This window comes from Poecilia mexicana, unplaced genomic scaffold, assembly GCF_051168715.1.
Source record: "Poecilia mexicana isolate PSO_F unplaced genomic scaffold, ASM5116871v1 scaffold_6, whole genome shotgun sequence".
In the NCBI taxonomy this organism is placed as follows: domain Eukaryota; kingdom Metazoa; phylum Chordata; class Actinopteri; order Cyprinodontiformes; family Poeciliidae; genus Poecilia; species Poecilia mexicana.
In genome coordinates this window covers 31098971-31122287 of record NW_028263375.1, presented here as the reverse complement: position 1 = coordinate 31122287, position 23317 = coordinate 31098971, and the positions used below count along the sequence as shown (strand labels likewise).

General features: G+C 37.6%; 3 protein-coding genes across 5 annotated transcripts in view; 2 read left to right on the top strand and 1 right to left on the bottom strand.

Annotated features, from left to right (window-relative positions):
* The first annotated feature begins 497 nt into the window (after positions 1-497).
* LOC106917185 (carboxypeptidase A1-like) lies at positions 498-8973 on the top strand. 2 transcript variants are annotated; one of them, XM_014985966.2, is made up of 11 exons: positions 498-731; positions 5481-5562; positions 5654-5776; positions 5897-5992; positions 6155-6256; positions 6396-6497; positions 6581-6691; positions 6866-6956; positions 7318-7517; positions 7642-7726; positions 8686-8973. In XM_014985966.2, exons 1-11 carry the CDS (start codon positions 664-666, stop codon positions 8871-8873), a joined length of 1248 nt encoding a protein of 415 aa, XP_014841452.2. In that variant the 5' UTR covers positions 498-663; the 3' UTR covers positions 8874-8973. The 2 variants fall into 2 exon arrangements, with proteins under 2 accessions (XP_014841452.2, XP_014841454.2); XM_014985968.2 differs by lacking the exon at positions 498-731 and adding an exon at positions 3846-3994.
* Positions 8974-11158: 2185 nt separating this feature from the next.
* cep41 (centrosomal protein 41) lies at positions 11159-20523 on the bottom strand. The gene is made up of 11 exons (XM_014985969.2): positions 20410-20523; positions 20053-20116; positions 18468-18515; positions 18260-18321; positions 17952-18024; positions 17363-17507; positions 14763-14926; positions 14625-14692; positions 14410-14524; positions 12965-13180; positions 11159-12140 (listed from the first exon to the last, which is right to left on the bottom strand). Exons 1-11 carry the CDS (start codon positions 20440-20442, stop codon positions 12022-12024), a joined length of 1107 nt encoding a protein of 368 aa, XP_014841455.2. The 5' UTR covers positions 20443-20523; the 3' UTR covers positions 11159-12021.
* An 816-nt stretch (positions 20524-21339) lies between these two features.
* The window catches only part of poc1b (POC1 centriolar protein B), a 39871-nt gene continuing 37893 nt past the window's right edge, over positions 21340-23317 (top strand). Inside the window, exons 1-2 of one of the 2 annotated variants that reach the window (XM_014985970.2) lie at positions 21340-21522; positions 22443-22527. In XM_014985970.2, coding sequence (XP_014841456.1) covers positions 21508-21522; positions 22443-22527 — 100 coding nt within the window. In that variant the 5' untranslated portion in view covers positions 21340-21507. The remainder of the gene's footprint in view (positions 21523-22442; positions 22528-23317) is intronic. The other variant, XM_014985971.2, reaches the window with a different exon arrangement.

Below are 23317 nucleotides of genomic sequence, written 5' to 3'. Positions count from 1 at the left end.
TTTTTCAGAGGCCCTGATCTGCTTCCATACTATGCAGTTTTCTTATAATTTAATTTATGTAAAAACATGCAGGCCTACATTTTCAGTTTCAGTTGTACTCACCATTTAGCTTGAATAATTATAAATCTATATCAGACTGGGACAAAAAACAGAAAGGATGCTGTGGTATCTTCATATCTCACAAAATTTATTTCGAGGTTCATGAAATAAGTTCTAAACACACAACCACTGTTAAGAAACCCAACAAAACAAGAAAGACAATAACCCATAAATGGAACACTTGTCATGAAATTAATAGCTATTTATTTCTTTATAATATAGCACCTTCATATAACTCCCAAGCTTACATATTTTATATAAATATGAAAAAAATAACGCAAAGGGGAAACATTTAGACCACATTTCTTACAGAATGTACAGATGCACCTAGGAAGGAAGTGTGTTATGTTGCTGTGTAACTAAATAAGCTTTGAACTAGCTTCCTCTTTCTGGGGAAACTGGACGCAACATATGTTTGTCTAAAAGCTTAAACTTCAAACAGCATGGTGCAATTCCTGCTGGTGAAACCCAGATGTATTCCTGAATATGGACTGAGGACGGATCTGACCCACCGCAGCCTTTAAAAAGCTGTTTGGTCCAAGAGTGTGTTTGAGTTTTTCCATCATGATGAAGAAGCTCGTTGCGTTTGCTGCTCTGCTTGTTGCTGTTCTCAGCAAAGAAGACTTCCATGGGTAAGTGAGCCAGCAAACCTTCTTCTGACCATTGACTACACTGAGTCAGACAAAATCTTGTTATTTTTGCTTTATTATTACCGATGTGCAAGAAAGAAAGTACACAGAGCAAAGTCTGCTTTGTAATAATTACATATGAATGTGGACAATGTTGACAACATACAAGTAATAAGTAATATTGCTTCAAAATGAGAAAGATATATTAAGCAACCATCAGTGATGTTCTAGATTTTTTTAACTCCTCTGTTTGCATTAAGTAAGTGATAATTTCAAGTAATTTAAATAAAGAAAAACAAAGAAAAATGGGTTTTACATTTTTAAGTGAATTATGATTTTAAAGAAATCTGTGTCTGGGTTGATTGGAATACCCCACTGTTATTTCCACTTAAAATTCCCAAAAATATGCATAAACATATTGAGTCGGTGATAGAGATTTTTGGTATTATCATTTTGTTATTACTTTAGTTCATACTCAGTCTAATGTTAATCAGTATTATTGTGATTTTTAGTTTAAAGTGTTCTCTTCCTTATGTGTGTATGAACTGACCTGGAGGTCAGGACTGTCTGTTTCATCTTTATGTGAAACAGTTAACTCTGTGTTTCCCAGACCTTAAATTCTTCTTGTGTTAGTTTGACCTAGAGCTGAACTGGGCTCAGACCGTAGATCAGATATCACACCTGGCTGGTTTGTTTAGGATAGAAGTTTTACGACCTTTGTTGTTCTTCCTGACTGCCCCTTTTGGTTGTTCTTCCTGACTGCCCCTTTTGGCTGTTCTGCTTGGACAATAAAACAGGGGCTCGCGTGGAAGGAGATCAGAACTCTCTGTGAACGGCAGATGAAGTTGTTGATGGAGATTTCTCCTTTTGCAAAAGCCTTGCCTTAAAATTCATATATGTTGTCTGTGGTTCTTTAATATAGGTTCAAGAAAAAGTACCTATCAGTCGGAAGCACCTTATTAGAACCTTATGACTCAGCATTTTGAAGGAGGTTTGAACTGTTGACAATTAGTTTTGTCTACTCCTGAAGAAATGTACTCCAAACCCCCTAAAATCTCATCAAGGGGCCTACAGCTGACTCTTACTGCTGGTTATATGAAAGTCCATGTCTGCACAGTCAGAAACAGCCTTTACAAGAAGGAGAAAACTTTTGCTTTGTAGGAAAAACATGAAGCCAGAAAATAAACACAAAAACTATAGAAAAAGACTCCTACTGGAATAATGTTCATTGGTCAGATGAGTCTAAAACTGAATTATTTTCACATAGAAACAGAAGACATGTTTGGTGGACATATTTACCACTGATGGTAACCACATCAGCTGGTTACCATTTACCTGCAGTTGGTAAATGGTAACTGACTGCAGGAGAAAAATGACTTGCAGGTGTACATCGTGCATCCACCCACCCACCCATCCATCCATTTTCTTCCGCTTCATCCCATACCTGTAAATAACCCATCCTGTGGTCCAAGACATAAAAGGCTATGTCTTTAGTAAAGACTTTTATTTACCAAGAGACTAAATGTGCTTCTGCTTGGTTGGGAAAACTGCACGATCATTTCCTGAAAAGCTGCTTTTACAAAGTCACTGTTCAGTGACAAAATTGTGTAAAAAAATTTTTTTACAGAATGTCTGCTATTTAATGACTGGACATGCAGGTAGAAAAAAATATTACTTGAAAGACTGCTAAGGTTGTGTGTGTGTGTTTGCATTTGACACACTGTAAGGCAGTGGTGCCCAAAGTGGGTCCTGAAGGCCCGGCATCCTGCATGTTTTAGTTCTCTCCCTGGTTTAACGCACCTGGATCAAATGATGGCTTGTTAGAAGGCCTAAGAGGAACATTGACAAGCTGAAAAGGTTGTTGCTGCCACCAGGGAGAGAACTAAAACATGCAGGATGCCGGCCCTGGAGGACCGACTTTGGACACCCTTGTTGTAAGGACTATTTTCCTAACACATTGTGTTGTGTGGACCAGCTGCTCCTTGTGGGATGTAACAATTGGTGTTTTGCATTTATCAGTTAGGTTTATTATGCATTCAGACAAAACGCATCCTGGGCATGTGCACTTTGAATGCAGACGCTTGACCTTTTTTTTTTTTTTTTAAAGGTTTTATTGGCTCTAGTGGGCTTTATTTGATAGTGAATTGACAGGAAAGTGGGCAATGAGAGAGGGGAAAACATGTGGCAAAGGTCACCAAGCTGGTAATTGAACCTGTGACAGCCAGGACTAAGGCCTACTTATGTGGGTTGTGCTTAACCCCTGTGTCACCACAGCACCCCAGACACTTGACATTTTGCTCTACACCTACCGTTCCAAGCATCTGGTTTACATTCAAAGTCTATGTGGAGGCATGTCAAACATGTCAAAATCGCTCTAGCCATTGATTTCCACTGCCGGCCTATTTGTTGGACACGTCAAACACTAAAAACGCGTCAAATAGGGCCATGCTAGACATGTGAAACGTGCAGCAACGGGCCCTCGAGGTGCCCATTGAATGTAAACCAGACATGCAAAATGCCAGGTGTAGAGCAAAATGTCAAGCATCTGCATTCAAAGTGCACACAAGTCGAACTTGTAGCGACTCCAATATACATCCAAATAATAATAATAAAAAAGGTTGTTTACAAGAATGTTAAGCCAAGTCAGAGCTCAGTACTGAATCTAACGGGGCTGAAAAGGGTTTGGACAAGAAATATCTTTAAATCGAACAGGTTTGGAGATGTTTTGCAAGGCAACAAGTGAAAATACGGAGGCAAAATGTAGCCACCTGACGGACTCCCAGCAAAGAACCATCATTACTGAAAATGATTCAGAAGTTGCTTTTATAACTGGGAAAGTTCTAGTTCCACTGCCAGACTATTTCTCTTCTAACAAGACATTTTCCTCCAAATTATAAATGGAACTTTTTCATCAATATTACAGAATTATTGACTTCAAACAAGCTCCTATATCTTGCTGACAAGTCACTTGTAAGTTAGCTTAGTCATATCTCCAATGTGGTAGGACATTTGCACACAAAATTAGACCACAAAGACTTAGTAAGATTTTGCAGTGTACCAGTAATTCTGAGACTAAATTTGGTTTTGTGAAAGATAAAAAGATTGCCAGCTCTTACCCCCATAGAGCATGAAGAGATTCTCAAAGCCTCGCTCACACATGGTGGTAGCCGCCAGGCTGGCTGTTTGAGTTTTTCCATCATGATGAAGAAGCTTGTTGTGTTTGCTGCTCTGCTTGTTGCTGTTCTCAGCAAAGAAGATTTCCATGGGTAAGTGAGCCAGCAAACTTTCTTCTGACCATTGACTACACTGAGTCAGACAAATTCGTGTTATTTTTGCTTTACTTTTACCAAGGTGCAAGAAAAAAGGGACACAGAGCAAAGTCTACTTTGTAATAATTCCAAATATGTGCACAATGTTGTCCACATACAAACATAAATAATATTGCTTCAAAATGAGAAATGTGCATTATTAACCCTTGTGAAAAATTATATACTAAGTACATAAAATGTTAGCATACTTGACCTAGATTAATCATCAGTATACTTCAAGTTAGTTCAGGACTAGTTAACTTGAAACATGTAATATTTGTGATCGAATTACATTTAAAATATACTTAGAATGTCTTCCAAGTATATAAGCATTACATATTTTATATATTAGTACTGTGATCACAGTATGGTCCAATTAATGTTTCTGTTTATTACAATTGTTAATGAAGTTCACTTTTTACTTATCAATGTCTTATTATTCTGCGTTACCACTTTGTACATTATATGCTTCATACACACTACAGTGCTACAAACATATCAGGCAACCAGTACACAGAAAGTCCAAAAAAATAATTTTTTTACACTTTCCGATTGAAAAAAATTACTTTGTGTATTCAAGATTATTCGAAAGTTGATCATGGTCTCTGCCAAGAGACGTAGGTACTCCAACATACAAGGAGAAGCAAAAACGTCTATTAAGTATTAACTCTCTAGTACACCAACATTACTATTACTGTTTTTATGCATTGCCTGCGATCTATGTAGCAAGACAAAGAGCTTTCCTTCCAAAGAAAACATGCTAGCGTTGGTAGAGTTTGCAAAACTCTGCCACAAGAATGTGGAAACATAGTTTGGTCTGATGAAACCTACGTTGAGCTTTATGGAAATAATCCTAAAAGCCATATTAAGCACAAAACACAGCTGCACACACAAAATGCTGGTTCAAAGTCTTCAGGCAGAAAGCTGATGATGAAGAGGGACCTGGTATTTTAGTAAAAAATGAGAAATTGGTGTGTTTCGATTAAGCAAATTTATTTTCAAAATGTCAGATTGAGTAATTAATATCATATGGTCAATGGAAACACAGCTTCTGTCTCCACACTCAAAAAATTGATCTTAGTTTTTATTAATGGCTTTAGAAAAAGATCCTGCATCATAATTCATGGAGGAAAAGTAAAACTGTTTTCCCAAAGCAAAATTTCCAGCTGTGATCTTGCATGCTTGCAATTCACAAATAAAGACAAAGATTAAAATGATCATTTCATATACTATTACTCTCTAAGAGTGATACATAGCTTTTCAGGTAGTAGGGTTTTGTTTATTTCACACTAAGAGAGGGCCAATGTCAGAGCAGCTTGATGAAGATAAATGTTTTTTCAGTGTCCAACATCTGCAAAAGCAGAGCCACACAACTTATCTTTTTCATGTGCTGCCACCTCAGTAAGTAACTTGCTGGAATGATATCACTGTGTTTCTTCTGTAGGCATCAGGTTTTCCGGATTGTGCCGAAAGATGATGTCCAATTGGCCCTTGTCAGAGTTATGGAAGACATATTGGACTTGGAGGTTATTTTACAATTGAAACTATTGATTTGACAGTAGAAGTAAAAACAACACAGATTTATGCAGCATGTGAAACATCCGTGTGTTTTTACAGCTGGACTTCTGGAGATGGGTGACGCCTGTGGACGTCAGAGTTCCCTCTCACAGCCTGCAGGTTGTCAAGAGCTACATGGAGCGTCACAGCATCAAGTACTTCACCATGATTAAAGACCTACAGGTACTACAAAACTCGGCAATATGTAGTGTAAGCTTCTATAGGGCGAGGTTTGTGAAACCGCATTGGTGTTCCATCACACTCTTTGTTTCTGAGGCATCATTTAACCAGGTTACGTTGCAGGCTTTGCTGGATGAGGAGCGGAGGCAGATGAAGTCCGCCGCTCCTGCTGGAAACACTGACAGCTTCGACTACACCAACTACCACACTCTCAGTCAGGTTAGTTTAAGTTCATTATCAGTGTATACGCAGAGCTGAATATTACACGGAGAATGTTTATTATTATAACATCTGGTTTTGTCTTACATCATAAAAATGTAATGTCAAAGATTCCAAAATTCAACTTCAGAGTCAGGGTTAATCTTTTTGACTTCCTTTCAGATCTACAGTTTCCAGGACATGCTAGTGGCTGAGAATCCAAAGTTGGTCAGCAAGACAGTGATCGGCCACAGCGTCGAGGGCCGTCCACTTAATGTCCTCAAGGTAGAAGACGTTTCAGAAAATCTAGTCTCTTTCTAAACCAAACCATGACTTCAAATGGAAATGGAAATCACACAACCATCATATTTATCATTTGCACTTTGTTGTTCCTGAGTTCTTCTTCTGCTTCTTGTCTCTACAGTTCAGCACTGGTGGAAGCAACCGTCCAGCTATCTGGATCGACACTGGGATCCATGCCAGAGAGTGGGTCACTCAGGCCAGTGGCATTGTTTTCGCCAAAAAGGTGGTTTGATAATTTTAGTACCTGTTGCCTCTGAGCAGACAAAAACTGCTGTAATATTTATTATTGTTGCTTTTTGTTCACAGATTGTGACAGAATATGGAACGGACTCTGTTCTCACTGAAATCCTTAACAGAATGGATATTTTCTTAGAGATGGTGGTCAACCCTGATGGGTACCACTTCACCCACACCAACGTGAGACGGGCACACTTAGACATAAACTATAGGACCCTGTTGTTCTTTAGACAACTGAAAATATGCTTCTTTTTAGGAACTTTATCATTTCACTAACATGTCAGATCAGGTACACATAATCAGAGGACAACTGAAAAAAAAAAGAATATCAAACAGTTTCTCTGTTGTTTCCAGAACCGAATGTGGCGTAAGAACAGGAAGCAGAATCAGGACTCCAGCTGTGTTGGTGTGGACCTGAACCGGAACTGGAATGCTGGGTTTGGAGGTAGAACTTTTTTTCCATAAGGAAAATTCAAACAATTGGCGATGAGCAAAACTAAATATTTTGTTGCACTATACCTAAACTAATACAATCAGCATAAGAGATGGAAAATGGTGGTTAGCAAATTAACTTAACTTTCATTTTAATTCTTATTTATTTTATATAAATTATTCTTCTAACCCTGGGCAGCACTTTGATCAGCGTTAATGTTATGTAGTGTCTTATCAATAAGTTGGTGTGACATTCCTTTCGATCTCATCAATTCCATGATGCATTTTTAACTTAATTCAAATTAATCCACATAAAAAAATTGTCTCAAACTTTTTGTCTTTCCTTTTTTGTTCTCTGATGCTTAAACATTTAGGACGTGGTTCCAGCAACAATCCATGCACAGAGACCTATCATGGAACCAAGGCTCATTCTGAGCCTGAAGTCAAGTCCATTGTAAAATTTGTGAGGTCACATGGCAACATCAAGGCCTTCATCTCCATCCATTCCTACTCACAGATGCTCTTGTACCCCTACGGTTACACCAGGAAACCTGCCAAAGACCAGGCTGAGCTGGTACAAACACTTCTGCTCTAGTCCTTAGTCTGTTATTCTTAATAAACAAGAACATTTATATGAGACATCTTGCAGACCTTTGAAGCTCGATTGTTTGGTAACTATGGTCAATTTCATTCTGCAGGACCAAGTTGCTCAAAAGGCCGTCACTGCTCTGGCCTCCTTGTATGGCACCAACTACAGATACGGGAGCATCATCAAGACTATCTGTGAGTCCCCAAGACATTTGGCCACAGTAAACTTCATGGTGCATTTGCTAAAGCTTGTGTAGTTTTTAAATATAAGAGATTACGTCCTCTTTAGCATGGGGTGCTATTTGTAAAGACACAGCAAAAAATTAACAGCAATTTCTAGGTTTGGGAACAAAAAGTAGGAGTTCATTTTTCAAAGTCATATTTTCACTAAATATTTAACTCAGAAGCTAAATATTTAGTATGAAAACTTAGTTTTTAAATTAATTATGTAGTTATAAAGCTAAATATTTAATTTTCAAACTAGATATTCAGTTCCATACTAAACATTTAAGTCTGTGGTAAACATTTGGCTATCAATCTAAATATATAGTTAGCAAGCTAAGTATTCAGTTTGTAAAAAAAAAAAAAAAAGAAAAAAGTTTGGCTTGTAAATTAAGTATTTAGTTTGGAGAATAAGCATTTAGTTTACAAAATAAATATTTAGCTCAGACTTAAACATTCAATTGGGAATTCAACTTAATTTGGAAACTAAGTACCGGTACTTAGCTTCCTAACTAAATATTTGAAAACTAAATGTAATTTGAAAGCTAAATAAATTAAACATTTAGTTTGGTATTCTGATTTTTATAAATATCTGAATAACATGTTGACTTTGAAAAATGAACACCCACATTTGTTCCTCTAAGACAGGCTAACGAAACCAAAATACTGCAGTTCATTTTTTCCAGAGTAATTTTACAAACAGCACCCCATACTTGAGAGCAAACAGGTACACAACAACTCAGACTCACTTACAGCATACAAGAAACTTCTACCAGTACCAGAAGTGTTTTGCTGTGTCAATATAACTAACATAACGTTTTCTTTTAAGCTAGTTTTCAGCAACATAATTTGATTTGGGTAGCCAGAGTGACATATTCTGGTTCCAGAAAATCAGACAACAATTGTGTAAAGTAACTTTGTTTTCACTGCAGACCAATCTAGTGGGGGCTCCATCGACTGGACCTACAACAAGGGAATCAAGTACTCCTACACCTTTGAACTGAGGGACACCGGCCACTTTGGCTTCATCCTCCCTGCCAATCAAATTGTTCCCACTGCCAATGAGACATGGCTGGCTCTGAAGGTCATTATGGATCACACCCTCAAGAACCCGTACTAAAAGAACAGAATGGAAGCCTTGAGGCCTTCCATGTACTTTTTGAGTTTTATTTGCTAATATAAAACAAAGACAATAAAAATGCATATCAGAAAATGAAGAATTGCTATTGTTTTACTTATTGTTCAACAATTACTGTGAAAATGCATTTTAGCTCCAGTTTTATGAATGGTGTTATTATATGTGTCATAATTACAAAGTCAGTCTTCTATCACCTCAAGAACATTTCCAGGATTGAAAGAGCAATGCCCCATGAAGATCTTGAGTGATTCATCCATGCATTTACCTTTAGACAAAAAAAGTAAAATTGTAAAGCGTACTTTAAATGTAGTCATTTTACAAATTTAATCTCACAAGACTGGTTGCAGTAATATAGCTTTTACCTAACTTCACTTTTATCCAAGTTGCTCTGACCAGAAATACTTTCAAGATCTTTCACATGACAAACATCCTCATCTTTATTTCTGGTCCAAGTTATACAGGTCTTTCTCAAAAAATGAGCATATTGTGATAAAGTTCATTATTTTCCATAATGTAGTGATAAAAATTAAACTGTCATATTTTAGATTCATTGCACACCAACTGAAATATTTCAGGTCTTTTATTAATACTGATGATTTTGGCAAACAGCTCATGAAAACCCAAATTTCCTATCTCAAAAAATTAGCATATCATGAAAAGGTTCTCTGAACGAGCAATTAACCTCATCATCAGAATCAACAAAGTAACTCTAAACACCTGCAAAAGATTCCTGAGGTTTTTAAAAACTCCCAGCCTGGTTCATTACTCAAAACTGCAATCATGGGTAAGACTGCCGACCTGACTGCTGTCCAGAAGGCCATCATTGACACCCTCAAGCAAGAGGGTAAGACACAGAAAGACATTTCTGAACGAATAGGCTGTTCCCAGAGTGCTGTATCAAGGCACCTCAGTGGGAAGTCTGTGGGAAGGAAAAGGTGTGGCAGAAAACGCTGCACAACGAGAAGAGGTGACCGGACCCTGAGGAAGATTGTGGAGAAGGGCCAATTCCAGACCTTGGGGGACCTGCGGAAGCAGTGGACTGAGTCTGGAGTAGAAACATCCAGAGCCACTGTGCACAGGTGTGTGTAGGAAAGGGGCTACAGGTCCCTCATTCCCCAGGTCAAAGGTCAAGCCACTTTTGAACCAGAAACAGCGGCAGAAACGCCTGACCTGGGCTACAGAGAAGCAGCACTGGACTGTTGCTCAGTGGTCCAAAGTACTTTTTTCGGATGAAAGAAAATTTTGCATGTCATTCGGAAATCCAGGTGCCAGAGTCTGGAGGAAGACTGGGGAGAAGGAAATGCCAGAAGTCCAGTGTCAAGTACCCACAGTCAGTGATGGTCTGGGGAGCCATGTCAGCTGCTGGTGTTGGTGTTTTATTGAGGGCAGGGTCAGGATATCTTAAATTACCATTCTTGATAGTCAAAATGTAGTTTTATCTAGTCAAAATGCATTTTTAAATACCTAACTACGGACAGTCAGACAAAACCGTATTGATGTTAAAAGATAAATACGACCTGCCATAGTGGATCTGGAGTATTGAACTGAGCGACTTAAGTTGTTTTCCCAGGTTGTTTTTGTCAGTTTATTCATGGTTTCTTCTGGTTCGAGTCAAGCTAATTTGTCTTTGAGCGCAACACACCTGGTTGAGGCTCAAGACGGCGGTATTTACAGAAGCTTGAAACAGCTAGCTTAGAAACCGAGCCCTACTTCTTCCCTCCTGACGTGTTGATAAAATTACCCACTTTGCCTGAATTGACACTACATGATTTATGTCACTATGTCACATCGTCTCCCCTTAAACAGGAGTAACATTAAAAAAACGTATAGAAAACGAGACACTAATCAGTTTTTTTCCGTATGTGGGGCATTGTTTCCATGGTTTCTGATGATTAGACGCGTACCTTCGCCATAATGCAACATTTGATATCTTTCAAATCATACTTACAAAGTATACGAACGTTAATCTTCTAACCTTGTAAAAAGTGTTCGCTGCAAATCCACGGTTACACCAGGTCTTCGTAAGAGATTAACTTTTGATTTCACTTACAAAAATTTATAATTCAAACCTATGTAATGTCAACATCAAAGCAGATAGTCTGCTCAATGCTGAAATAAGATTCTTAAAAGAATTTTTTTCACATTGTGTTTATTATGCAATGAAACAATTATGTTCCAGGAAAAAAACATAAGTCAAATTCATTATTCATGAATAAAATTATGCAACCACTTCATTTAAGTTAAACATCACTTGTTGCAACAAAGGCTTGAAGAAATTCAGATTTTTAATAAAATGCGCTCTGCAAAGAATGAATGTGAATGTATTTACAGAGAATAGAACTAAAGACAAAAGTGAACAAACGCACAAAGGCCCCAGATAATGAATACTGCATGACAGAAAAAACCTTTTGTCATCCTGATTCTCAGTCAGTCAGTCAGTGTTACTCCAACCACAAAAACAGCTGCAGCTATTGCACATCATGGCTAGTGGTGTATGTTTATGGAAGTGTGCTACAAACCACTAAAAGAACAGCTAAATGTTTCTAAGCAACCAAGTCAGGCTCTATTAAAACATATATACAGCTCATAAGATACAGTAATTCACAGCATTTTCCTGATTCCCTTCAACACTCATTAATGAAACTGTTTTAGAAAGGCCACATCTGAACAAAGAAAAAACTGTTAGAATCTTTACAGATTAGAACTAGAGTGCAGAATTAGAATTAGAGTGCAAACACGCCTTTTTCACAGATGAGGCACAATGCAAAAAATAAAATAATTAAATACAGAATAGTAATTTAAACAGGTAAAAGATATCAAGGAACATTTTGGTTATATTTTGACAGCAAATTTCATTTTTAAGTCTATATATGAGTACTCTACCTTATCAGCTGTGGTTGGGATGGTTTGTTCCAAAATTGCAAAAAAGCTCATTTATTTGCGGGTAAAATGAGCAGTAGTGATGAAAAAGCAGCAACATTGGAAGCCAATGTCCGCCTCTTGGAATCGGTTTGCTCACTGCAGCCAGAAGCGTCAACACAAATTCTGAGGAGGCTTTCTGATGGAGGTATGCTTGTTGTTTGAGAAGGAGAGGCAGGGCAGAGGGGCAGAGGGGCAAAGAGGTGGACGGTCATTTCCAGGGTCTGGTTTTCTGAACTCTGGAGCTCTTTTTGTCGGCTGAGGAGGAACTCTGATGGCTGGAGGCTGTGGACCGGCCGCTGCTGGATGATGTGCGACTGGACAGCTGACCTAAAGGACGAAACAAACACAAAAAAAAATCCCATAAATTTAAGTTCCTTTAGGCAAAAAGTTGTTTTATCCCCTACAAATTTGACCTTTAATTTGAATTTTATAGAGAATCTGCTGCAAAATTTTACAGTAGACAAGACTTTTTACGTTTTGGCAAATTAATAAATGCACAAGTTAATTTTTATCCGACCATTATAGATAGGAGTGCGTCAATAAATCAATTGGACAAGAAATTGGTCCCAATTTCAGTCAGTTTGGAGATTGGTCGACGCTTACATGAGAAACTGATCTTATACACTAATCTTATCTACACATAGTCACCATCCTAAAATAATGGCTTAAGTCAATTTATGCCAAAAGTGATTTTGGCAAAAAAAAAAAAAAAAAAAAAACAAACAAACAAAAAAAAAAAAAACAACCAAAAAAACTACACTTTTGGCAAAAATGACTTAGGCCAATTGTTTTAGGAAGGTGACAATATGCAAAGGCTGCATTCAACAACATTTTAGCCAAAAAGAGCAAAAATAATTCATAATAATATTAATCGGTACCAGGTAAAATCGGAATGGTACACACTTAATTAGTGGCTCAAAAACTTAAAATAAACTCAAACTCTGCATAAGAAATTATAATTGTACTGGAGACCTTAACCCTTGAGGACTGAGGCATCTGATACAAGTGTGCAGTCGGTTGGACACCATTTGTAAATACAAGGGTTAAGTAAGTCTTTCTAAATGCTTTCCGCTAACTCTCACATTTTTAATTGTACCTTCAGTTTCTTTATTTCATTTTATTTTTTAGTTTCTGACTGGTTTCATTCTTACTGGTTGAGTAACTGGAGATGATCAGCTCCTCCATCTGCTCCTGGATCTTATCCAGCTCGTCCAACGTAAACCTCCAGCGTTTCTCGGCATCCTGCGCCGACTGCCGGGCCACAGACAATTTCCTCGTCTTGGAGGATTTGGAAGCGGATAGGCACGACTCTGGGAAGGAGCCGGTTGTCATTCCACTTGGAAACTTCTGGGCGATTACCTTGAGACCTTGGAGAGGAAGAAAGAGAAAAGCAATGGCACTTGAACATGAAGATTGCTCAACTAAAATATTGGTTTAGGATCGGGGAAATCTGATAATTAGATGAAGGAGGTGCAAACTGAGAAATGGAATGAAAAACAATAATACTTTAAGGAAATGCCTGCTCATGAATCGCTTAATGCTGCATGTTTATGAAAACAGGAACTTGAGAAACAGCTGCTGGTTATTAGTCATATTAGTCACAGTCAAGCTAAAGAACATAAGAGATGATGCAGAGATAAATCATAAATCTTTTTTTGCTTGGTAATTATTCATGCTTAGGTCTAACTCATTAGTGTCAGGCAGCCTGACACTGATAGTGCATCAGGATCTCACATGAACAGCCATCACATGTCTGTGCTATGTCTTTAGTAAAGATTTTTATTTACCAAGAGACTAAATGTGCTTCTGCTTGGTTGAGAAAACTGCACAATCATTTCCTGAAAAGCTGCTTTTGGAAAGTCACTGTTCAGTGACAAAAATGTGTAAAAAAATTACAGAATCTCTGCTATTTAATGTGTAACTGGACAAGCAGGTAGAAAAAATGATTGCTTGAAAGACTCACAGAATGTGCTAAGAATGTGAGAGAAAAGCAAAGTGTGTGTGTGTGTGTGTTTGTAAGGACTATTTTCCTAACACATACCATGTTGTGGGGCCCACCAGCTCATTGTGTGCCGTAACAATTGGTATTTCGGGGTTAGCAGTTAGTTTCTGGACTAAGGTGAGTGGATTAGGTTAGGCTTAGGGCTAGGTTATAGAAATAAATGAAAAATGAATGGAAATCAAAGTCCTTATGAATAAGTATAAAGAAATGTGTGCAAGATGTAGCCACCAGACACCCAGGAAAGAACTGTCATTACTGAAACTGATTCAAAAGTTGCTTTTATAACTGGGAAAGTTCTAGTTTCACTGGTAGACTATTTCACTTATAACAAGACATTTTTCTCCATATTATAAGTGAAATGATCTGCCAGTGGAACTAGAACTTTTTCATCAATGTTACAGAATTATTGACTTCAAACAAGCTCCTATATCTTGCTGACAAGTTACTTGTAAATTAGCTTAGTCATATCTCCAATGTGGTAGGACATTTGCACATGAAAGTAGACCACAAAGACTTGGTAAGAGTTTGCAGTGTACCAGTAATTTTGAGACTAAGTTTGGTTTTGTGAAAGATAAGAAGATTGCCAGCTCTTACCCCCACAGAGCATGAAGAGATTCTCAAAGCCTCGCTCACACATGGTGGTAGCTGCCAGGCTGGCTATTCTCTCATCATCATCGTAGACGATGATGATTTTCCCCAGAGCATTTTTCTACAAACTCTGTTAAGGTGTCAAATGGAAATACACCATAACATAGAGGGGAAAATACAAATAAATATGCAGTCCTGTTTTTTTTTCTTTTGAAGGATACATATTCCAGCACTTCCTTGGTGTAGGGATTCATAGTTCGAGACAGCATGGCGATGGGAAAACTGTGAGCTGTAGAAAAGGCAGAGGATCAGAAATAGAAAAGGTTTTATTGAACAGAGGGGATGTTTCCACCACCCACCACTGATGATGTGGCAGCGGTCGTACTGGTCGCGGTCGCGTACGTCCAGCAGCAGGTAGGGGCAGTCTGGGTAGGGCATGTCGGCAGGGGAGGGGCTGGACACTGACTCTGCCGTCTTCTGATAGGCTCCCTCCACGTTCAGCTCTCCAATGCCGCTGATAACGCTGAGAGGAAACAACCCAGGCAGAAGCTTTTCAGGTTCAGACCAGAGAATGTTCAGGTGTTGAAACAGCCCAGATAGAAATGTCTTTCAGGTATTTTCCAGGTTATCTGACAGAAAGTCAGCTATATTTTCCTCCCACTTCTCCATTATTATGCACTTCATGTCAGTCAATCACAGAAAATCCCAATAAAACACATTGGTGGTTGTGGTTATAACATAATAAAATGTGGAAAATTTCAAGTTAAAAAAAAAAAAAAAAAATATATATATATATATATATATATATATATATATATATATATATATATATATATATATATATATATATATATATATATATATATATATATATATAACATAAAAATGTTTGAAGGACGATAGATAGATTGTCCCAAAAGTTATTGTGATAAGCGGTAATATTGTTTTTTAAGATGATTTTCCATGGCATAACAATGTCAGGACATTCTCAAAGATCATCTGTCCATCCATTTCCTTTTCACCCTTGTCCCTAGTGGGGTTGGGAGGGTTGTTGGTGCCTATCTCCAGCTAACGTTTCGGGCGAGAGGCGGGGTCACCCTGGACAGGTCGCCAGTCTGTCGCAGGGAAACACAGAGACAAACAACCATGCAGACACACACACTCACACCTAGGGAGAATTTAGAGAAACCAATTAACCTGACAGTCATGTTTTTGGACTGTGGGAGGAAGCTGGAGTACCCGGAGAGAACCCACCATGCACAGGGAGAACATGCAAACCCCATGCAGAAAGACCCCGGGCCAGGAATTGAACCCAGAACCTTTGTTACAAGGCAACAGTGCTACCAACTGCGCCACTATGTAGCCCTCTCAAAGCTCAATAAATTTTAATTATAATGAACAGAAATATCCAAAATAAACAAACAGCAGAAACAGCAAATAAAATTAATTAGGAAGTCTCCATCAACATAAATGTCCTTAAAAAAATGGTTTCTAGTTGAGACCAAAGCTCCACACTGAAGACTTTTGTCGTCATGTCTTTGGTAGAAAGAGAGAGAAAAGAGGAAATTATGCAAATGGAGAATTATTGCGCTTGTTTTAAATAATAACGCAATTAATTTAATTATTGCGACAGACCTAAAAAAAGTTGCATTTAACCCAAAGAAAAGCTTTGATCTTCCACGTTTGCATCATTCCTTACAGTTTAGTATTTTAACGATAGAACCTGCTTCTCATATAAATTCTAGCCAGCAGAGGGCACCGTTTAGAGAGTGCACGCAGGTGTTATTGTACCTTTTGAAACTTTGCTGTAGAAGTGAGTCATAGGATGAAACACAAGGTCACCCCGCCTCCCCCTCTATGTATGTTTAACGGCTCTACATCCTGTCTCCATCTGTTCTCCCCACAAGGTGACGCTGACCTAGCAGCTCTAGCATTACAGCGGCCCAGTCTGTCACCCTCTCAGGTGTCAGATAGAGTTACTCTCCTGGGACACAGTCTCTAGCTGAATGGGTAGGTGAGGAAGCTTCTGAGAAAGGTTTATGGCTGTCCACTGGGGAATTCTGTTGTTGAAAGAGAGCTGCACGAAAGCTACAGACATATGGTGGTTTAGACTGAGGTTGACAGGTTAGGGCCAACCTCAATCACATGGGGACGGCTGTGTGACACTGAATATTTGGGTTTTATGGCAATGTCTGCCCACTTTGCAGACATGACACTAGTAGGACTTTTAATATTTATCTTTTCTAAAATGTAGCCAAACCTAAAAGATATGTTTACTAAAGGGGCAATATTATATATATATTCCAGCCACATGGTACAATTTTATATCACAATAACGTAAATGTGTTACCTTCAGTTGTTATAAAATGCTGTATACATAAAATATCACATAAAATACATTTTACTTTGTAATTTACCACCTTGAAGTTGGGTCTCTGTCTCTTTAAAAACTCTTCTTTTTTTTTTTTCAAAAACGCTTTTTCTGAAACAACAAAACTCCATCCTCAGGAAGTCGGTACAACATGGCTCATGTATTAGCCCTTTAGCAAAGTTTTTACATCATTTCACTGCTATAATGAGCTCAGCAGATGCACAGTTCCACCAGGTGTTTGCTAATTGCTGCTGGCTAGTCTGAAGGAGCTGATTGGGGAAGCAGCAGGACAGAGCTGCTCTGCAAGGAGGAAGTTGGGAAAACCTGTAGGTCTGCCATGGCTCGACCAATCACAGTAGGGTTTGGTAAAGTCCTATCCCTATAGCAGGGGTCACCAACTCCAGTCCTCAAGGGGTACCATCCTGCAACTGAATTCCCTCACCCGCATTCATTCCTCTCTGCAATAGGCTGGAAACGAGCAGTTTATTTGATCCAGGTGTGTTTGAGCAGAGACACATCTAAAAGTTACAGGATGGTAGCCCTCGAGGACTGGAGTTGGTGACCCCTGCCCTATAAGTTGCTGATTACCTGAGGAGTGTTGACCTAGCAGTGTGGCAGCCGTCCCTGCGGTCTCCTGCTTCATGTTGTTGCGACAGTGGCAGCTCCAGCGACAAGCCATTGACCCGTTCAGACTCACACTCCAGGTCTGCCTCAGAGACGACTGACAGACCATCTGCAAGGCAGTTGGAGACATCATGGCGCTAACTTAGGGGTGGCCGATGTGGACTAATAATCTATCTTGTGGTACTATTGTGATGATAATAAAAATAATGTTTGAAAAGCCATTTACTACTTCTTGTAGCGGGTTATTATTCACAGCACCACAAACGAGAACTGTTCAAGAAAAATATTTCCATTTGAAACAGGCTTCTGGAGGACAATGTTTAGTTAAAGAAGTGTGATTTATAACTGTATTTCATCAGATTTTCAAATTTACTAATATTTACTGATGCTCTTATGGATAATAGTATCAGTTTTGTTTTGTTTCTTTAAGTCATTCATTGAAATTTATCGAGACAACAATAAATTATCATTTGTATTGTGATAAGAATTTTTTTCACGATAAGTGATAATACGATTAAAAGCTCATCCCTACTCAGGTAGCCTGAAGCGTTACCTTGTTGGGTGTCAATTGATTCATCATTGACCTTGTTTTGATTCCCATCTGAAACAGAAGCCACCTGAAGTACCTAGATGGAAAACACACACACACAAACACACACACACTATATCATGCCTGCAGGGAGCTATGAAAAAAATAATAATATACAGCCATCAGTCTGCAGCTTATCAATCAACTGATCTGATCAATTATGAAGGTCCAAAAATACAATAAATTCAATGTTTTCATCCTATCACCTCAATAAAAAACACAAACTGCCTCTGCTGAGTCTGTATGCCAGCTGTTGTTGCATTGATACTCACCAGCTGAGCAAAGGTCGTCACCTTTAACCTCTTGAAGATTTCGCCTTTTCGATACCTGTAGTCTTAAATAGAGGAGGACAAAGAAACATAATAAAAAAATTTTGTCTAGTAAATTGTAAAGATTTAATGACTCAGCTTTAATGTAAACATAAAAAAGAAAACAAAACAAAAATATCATGTTTTTGGATATAAATATGTGGTTTCTTACTTTTTCTCATCTCCTCCAGTCTTTCTATGTACTTTGTTTTGCTCCATCCTATAGATGACAGCAGCATCATGGAGAGAATAAAAGAAGAAAGCCATCAATGTTTCTGAGAGGAGAAGCAACAGAAAATGCAGAGTTGCTTTACAAAAAAGCCTCTCTTTCAATTCTTGGGTGTAATATGGAAGCCCATTCCTGCCATGAAAGAAAAAATAAGTCCCTCAGGAAGTAATAATTGCAAGAAAAAAAAAGTCACAATCAACTTTCAATGTCTTAAATGTTTCACACAAAGCTATAATTTTGAGAAAGAAATAATTATGAAATTCAAAATCAAAATGACAAACTCAATATTATGAGATTGAACATCATAATTATGAGATCTAAGTCATAATTATGAAATCAAACATAATGATTTTGAGACAGAAAGTCATAACTAGAAAGTTATAATTACAAGTTAATTGTAATTTAATTTATGTAAGATTCAGCATCATTACATAATTATAGTGATATTCATGCGATAATGATGCATTTCTGTTGGAAATTATTTCAAACTTAAATAATTTAAAATTGTTTCTTTCTGAAATAAATCTAAATTATGACTTATTTAAATTTGATATATAAAGTATATCATAATAAAATAAATATTATCATTTATTATTGTTATTATGACTTTAAAGCTCTTAATTTTGACTTTCTGTTCGACTTTTATTTTTTCTTTCATGAAAGAAACAGGCTTCCACAGTTTTATTTATCAAGAAATGATGATAATTTGGTCTTTATCGGGTTCACAATCTCTTTTCAATTTAGCCATAAGAGCACACCACAAATTTGTGACACTTCTTTTAATCAAATCAAATAAAGACAAAACCTAAAGCTGGACAGAAAGTTAAATTATGTTCCATATAAGTGGGAAAGTAGCAGCAAGGCGTTGCTAAAGAAATACAACAGATTATTGATCATCAATGTGTGTGACAACCCCATTAAAAGGAGACGTTTGACGGTCTGGAGAAAGCAGGTGTGTTAACACAGGGAAGAACGTCTAGGCAGATTCACTACAGAGTCAGAAGGTGCAGTGCTCAAAATATAGCAAAAAAGGGCAAAGAGGTACAAACAAAAAATATAAAAAAGAGCAAATGAGAGGCAATCTGCCTAAAAACTGAATTGTGACCAAAACTGCTTTTATTACAAAGCCAATGATTCCAAGTACAGCACCATAGTTACACCATGACGCTTAAAAAGAAAAGAATCAGGGGCTCACAGCAGCCCAGTCAAAGTAAAGGACTAATATGGCAGAAATAAAGTTGAGGGATGAAATGAATATCTGCAAACTGTAAAGACAGAAAAATTCCAAAATTCTGCCAGAACACCAAACACCATCTAGTTAGTGTTGTTGCACTGAAGATTTATAATTTTGTTTGTTTTGTTAACTAAAAAAATATAATACAGATATGTTGTGTTAAAGTTGGAGTACAAAAATTCAAAAATATCTAATAAATATATTTTTATGTTGTCCTTATTCTTTTGATAGCGGATTAGATTTTTTTACCACAACATATCATTCTGCATTCTGCATCTGAAATGGTTAACATACCTGTGTCCAGCCTGGTTTTGACATGGGCATACTTTTCATTTCTGGGTATCCTTTTCTTCATGTACTGTGTAAAGGAGAGAAGTGAGCTGTTTAATGTCTTACATTAGCTACAAAACATGAAATCAGAGCATTTTGGGGAGAAACCCAGCTGCTTATTAAATATGATCAAGCTAACGGTGAGCTACCGTTGATATGGAAACATAACCTAGCTAACTTGTTAGCATGCTTGCTTCGCTACGTTATGTTTTTTCCAGTTCGCCGCTATATTTGCAGTGTGGGCGAGAGATTTAACTGAGAGGTCTATGCTTGTTTGTTTAATAAAAAAAAAAACAAGTAACCTGCATTTACTGACTTTACCTCGCTTTTGCCAATGCCCCGAGTCAGCGACATATTTTCAAATCGAAATACTAAACAGCAACTTCCACCTTCAGTAAAGCCAATGTTGATTCGCTACAAATCATCCAGGAGCCAATCACAGCATTGCTTTCTCCGCGGAGCCGTCTGACCAGTTGCTAAGCAGCGAAAGACGCTCCACCTTTATGACGTGCGGCATTCAAGTCGCCTCGGTCTCTAAGGTTAATCGTTTTCAACAATGATTTTACACAATTAATATTTTCAAAACTAGTTAATTAACTTTGTAACTTGGTACCATGATAAAATCAATACAAATATTATCATAAGATTATGTATCTCACTTATTTCAACCAAAGAACACGAAGCATTAGGAAGACAGGGCGCCTGTTTTTTCTCTATTAGAAAACTCATTTTTGATTGTATATTTCATTTAGTGACACAACATTAATTTTAGGTGCGTGTATTCTAGTTAAATCACCAGAGAACTAAAAATAACAATTAAATACATCTTTTGATATATCTTTATATGTCTTTCGATCTTCAATAATTATTTGAAGAATCTAAATTAATGAGTTACAATTTAATTTCCCTTTGGGATTAATAAAGTATATTTGAATTGAATTGATATTTTTTTATTGAAAGAACCTAATAAACAGTGTTAAAAATATTAGTACAATTAACTGACGATACAAGGGCTGTCAAAGTATTTTTAAGTAAAACTAAAGACTTCAGTTTTGTGCAATTAAATGTTTTGCTGGGGCACGGAAATTTCCCACTTTGAAATAGATACTGCAAACGAATCTTTTCAACTAAATCGACATAAAGCAGCCCGGTGCCAGGCCGCTTATTTTGGATTTAAATCTATGATTTAAGAGGGAAAACAAGAATTTTGTAACACATGAAAATTCTTTACATTCTCCATGTGTCAGTGCGAAGATTCCTTGACTTGCCTTTAAAAGCATCACGTTTCTCCTTCTCTGGGCTCGACCTGTCAGGTCTGACGCGGTCATTGTTGGCGCTGCGTTGACAGTCATGGAGGAGCAGAGCAGCGGGTCTGTTCAAATCACCAGATAACGTCAGTTCGCTCTGTTATTGTCTAAAATGGGATCTGTTCTGGTGAGTGGCCCTATTTGGGTGTGTTTTTGTCAGGTTGGTGAGCAGTTAGGACAGACACGGACAACTCTCGCCGGTGGCGGGCAGGAAGTTTGCTAGCTCTGTCAACGCTAAGAGGATTTCCAGAAAGGAGTTGACAGGAACATCTTTATAAGTCCATGGAACTCCGCTTTTACTTTCTCGTGCATGACAATCACTTTAATGTGACCGATATGAACGCAACAATGGTGTTTGTTTGAAAACAAACACCATGTTATGAATTAAAATAGTGTTAACACAAGAAGGCTGAACAGCACATCTGGGTGGGAAGTAAAGCAAACTATAATTGGTTTATATTTGGCCTGACGGCTTAACTATGAGCTGCAGATATTCTATCAATCCTTGAATAACACTTTCTCTATAGATTTAATATCTATACATAAAACTGACAGGTGTTCAGAGTAGTTTAATGGGAAGAATGCCAATTACAGAGTATGATGCCACCACCCACCGCCATGCTTCAGTGAGAGCAGGGTGTTCACACATTGGTGTTTCTGCTGTGCCAAACATATATTTTGGAATTGTAGGCTAGAAGTTTAAGTCCTTAACATGTTTTTAATCAAAGTTTTGGGAGATATTAGGCAGGTCTGGACTTAGTATTGGTTTAAAGTTGTGAATACTTATCCAATCAGATTATTGCTGTTTTTGAATTAAGATTTTTGTTTGTTTGTTTTTCTGTTGAATTATACAAAGAAGATCTGGGCCAAAGTAAAAAAATTGATGTTGTCATTCTTTAAGTCCCTGAGACTTGATTTTGAACACCGGTGTGTACACTTTTGAGTGAAACGGTACATCACTGAACCTGGGAAATGCCAAATTTTAATGAAGAAAGGGGAAAAATAGTCAGAATTTGATATTTCTGTCCCTGGTCTTTGTCTTGACAGGACGATCCGTTTCTAGAGAGACACTTCAGGGGACATAAAGATGCTGTGACCTGTGCAGACTTCAATCCAAACCAAAACCAGCTGGGTAAATGCTAATACATTTACATGCTTTACTGTATTCAAGTTTAATTCATTTTTTATCTCTGTCTATAGTGTGGTTGATGTAAAATAGTTTACCACAGGATAGCATGGTACTCAAGTGGTGTTCATAATTACATAAGTACTTGAGCATAATTATATTATGCTCAAGTTCTATTCAATAGTATTTTACATAAGGGTTGTCCAAAGTGTGGCACGGGGCCATTTGTATCCCTAGGAATGATTTTGTGTGGCCCTCAACCACAGTTCAAGAATGGCATAAATTTGATTTGCCAGCTCCGACAGCTTATGGAGACACAAAAATGTTAAGGTGCAGTTTTAAGGATGGGAGACTTTTCAAGAAAAGATAGGTGAATTTTTAAAATTCCTAAAATGTGAAATGTAAATTGTAGTCCATTACCAATCACATTTGTCCTTTCAATGTAATTTGACAATAAATAGGACCACAAACAGACGTGGGCACCCCCATTTATTAAACATGGCTAAATGAAGTAAGAGTGAGAAAGACCCTTTTCATTGTTCTGACGACTTACAAATACATTTTCTACAGAAATCGGACTGCTTTGTTTTGTTAAAATATAGTGTTTTTAGTTTATTGTTGAGAAGGTAAAAAGAAAAATAGTTTCTGCAATGTTACAAATGAGTATTATAATTCAGTTTTTACTTTCAGCTTGAAATTTTCGTCCCCCATGACAAATAGTCTGGACACCACCGCTCTATGTAGCAAACTGTCCATGGCTTATCACATTCTGAAAGGCTTTCATGCATCTTCATGT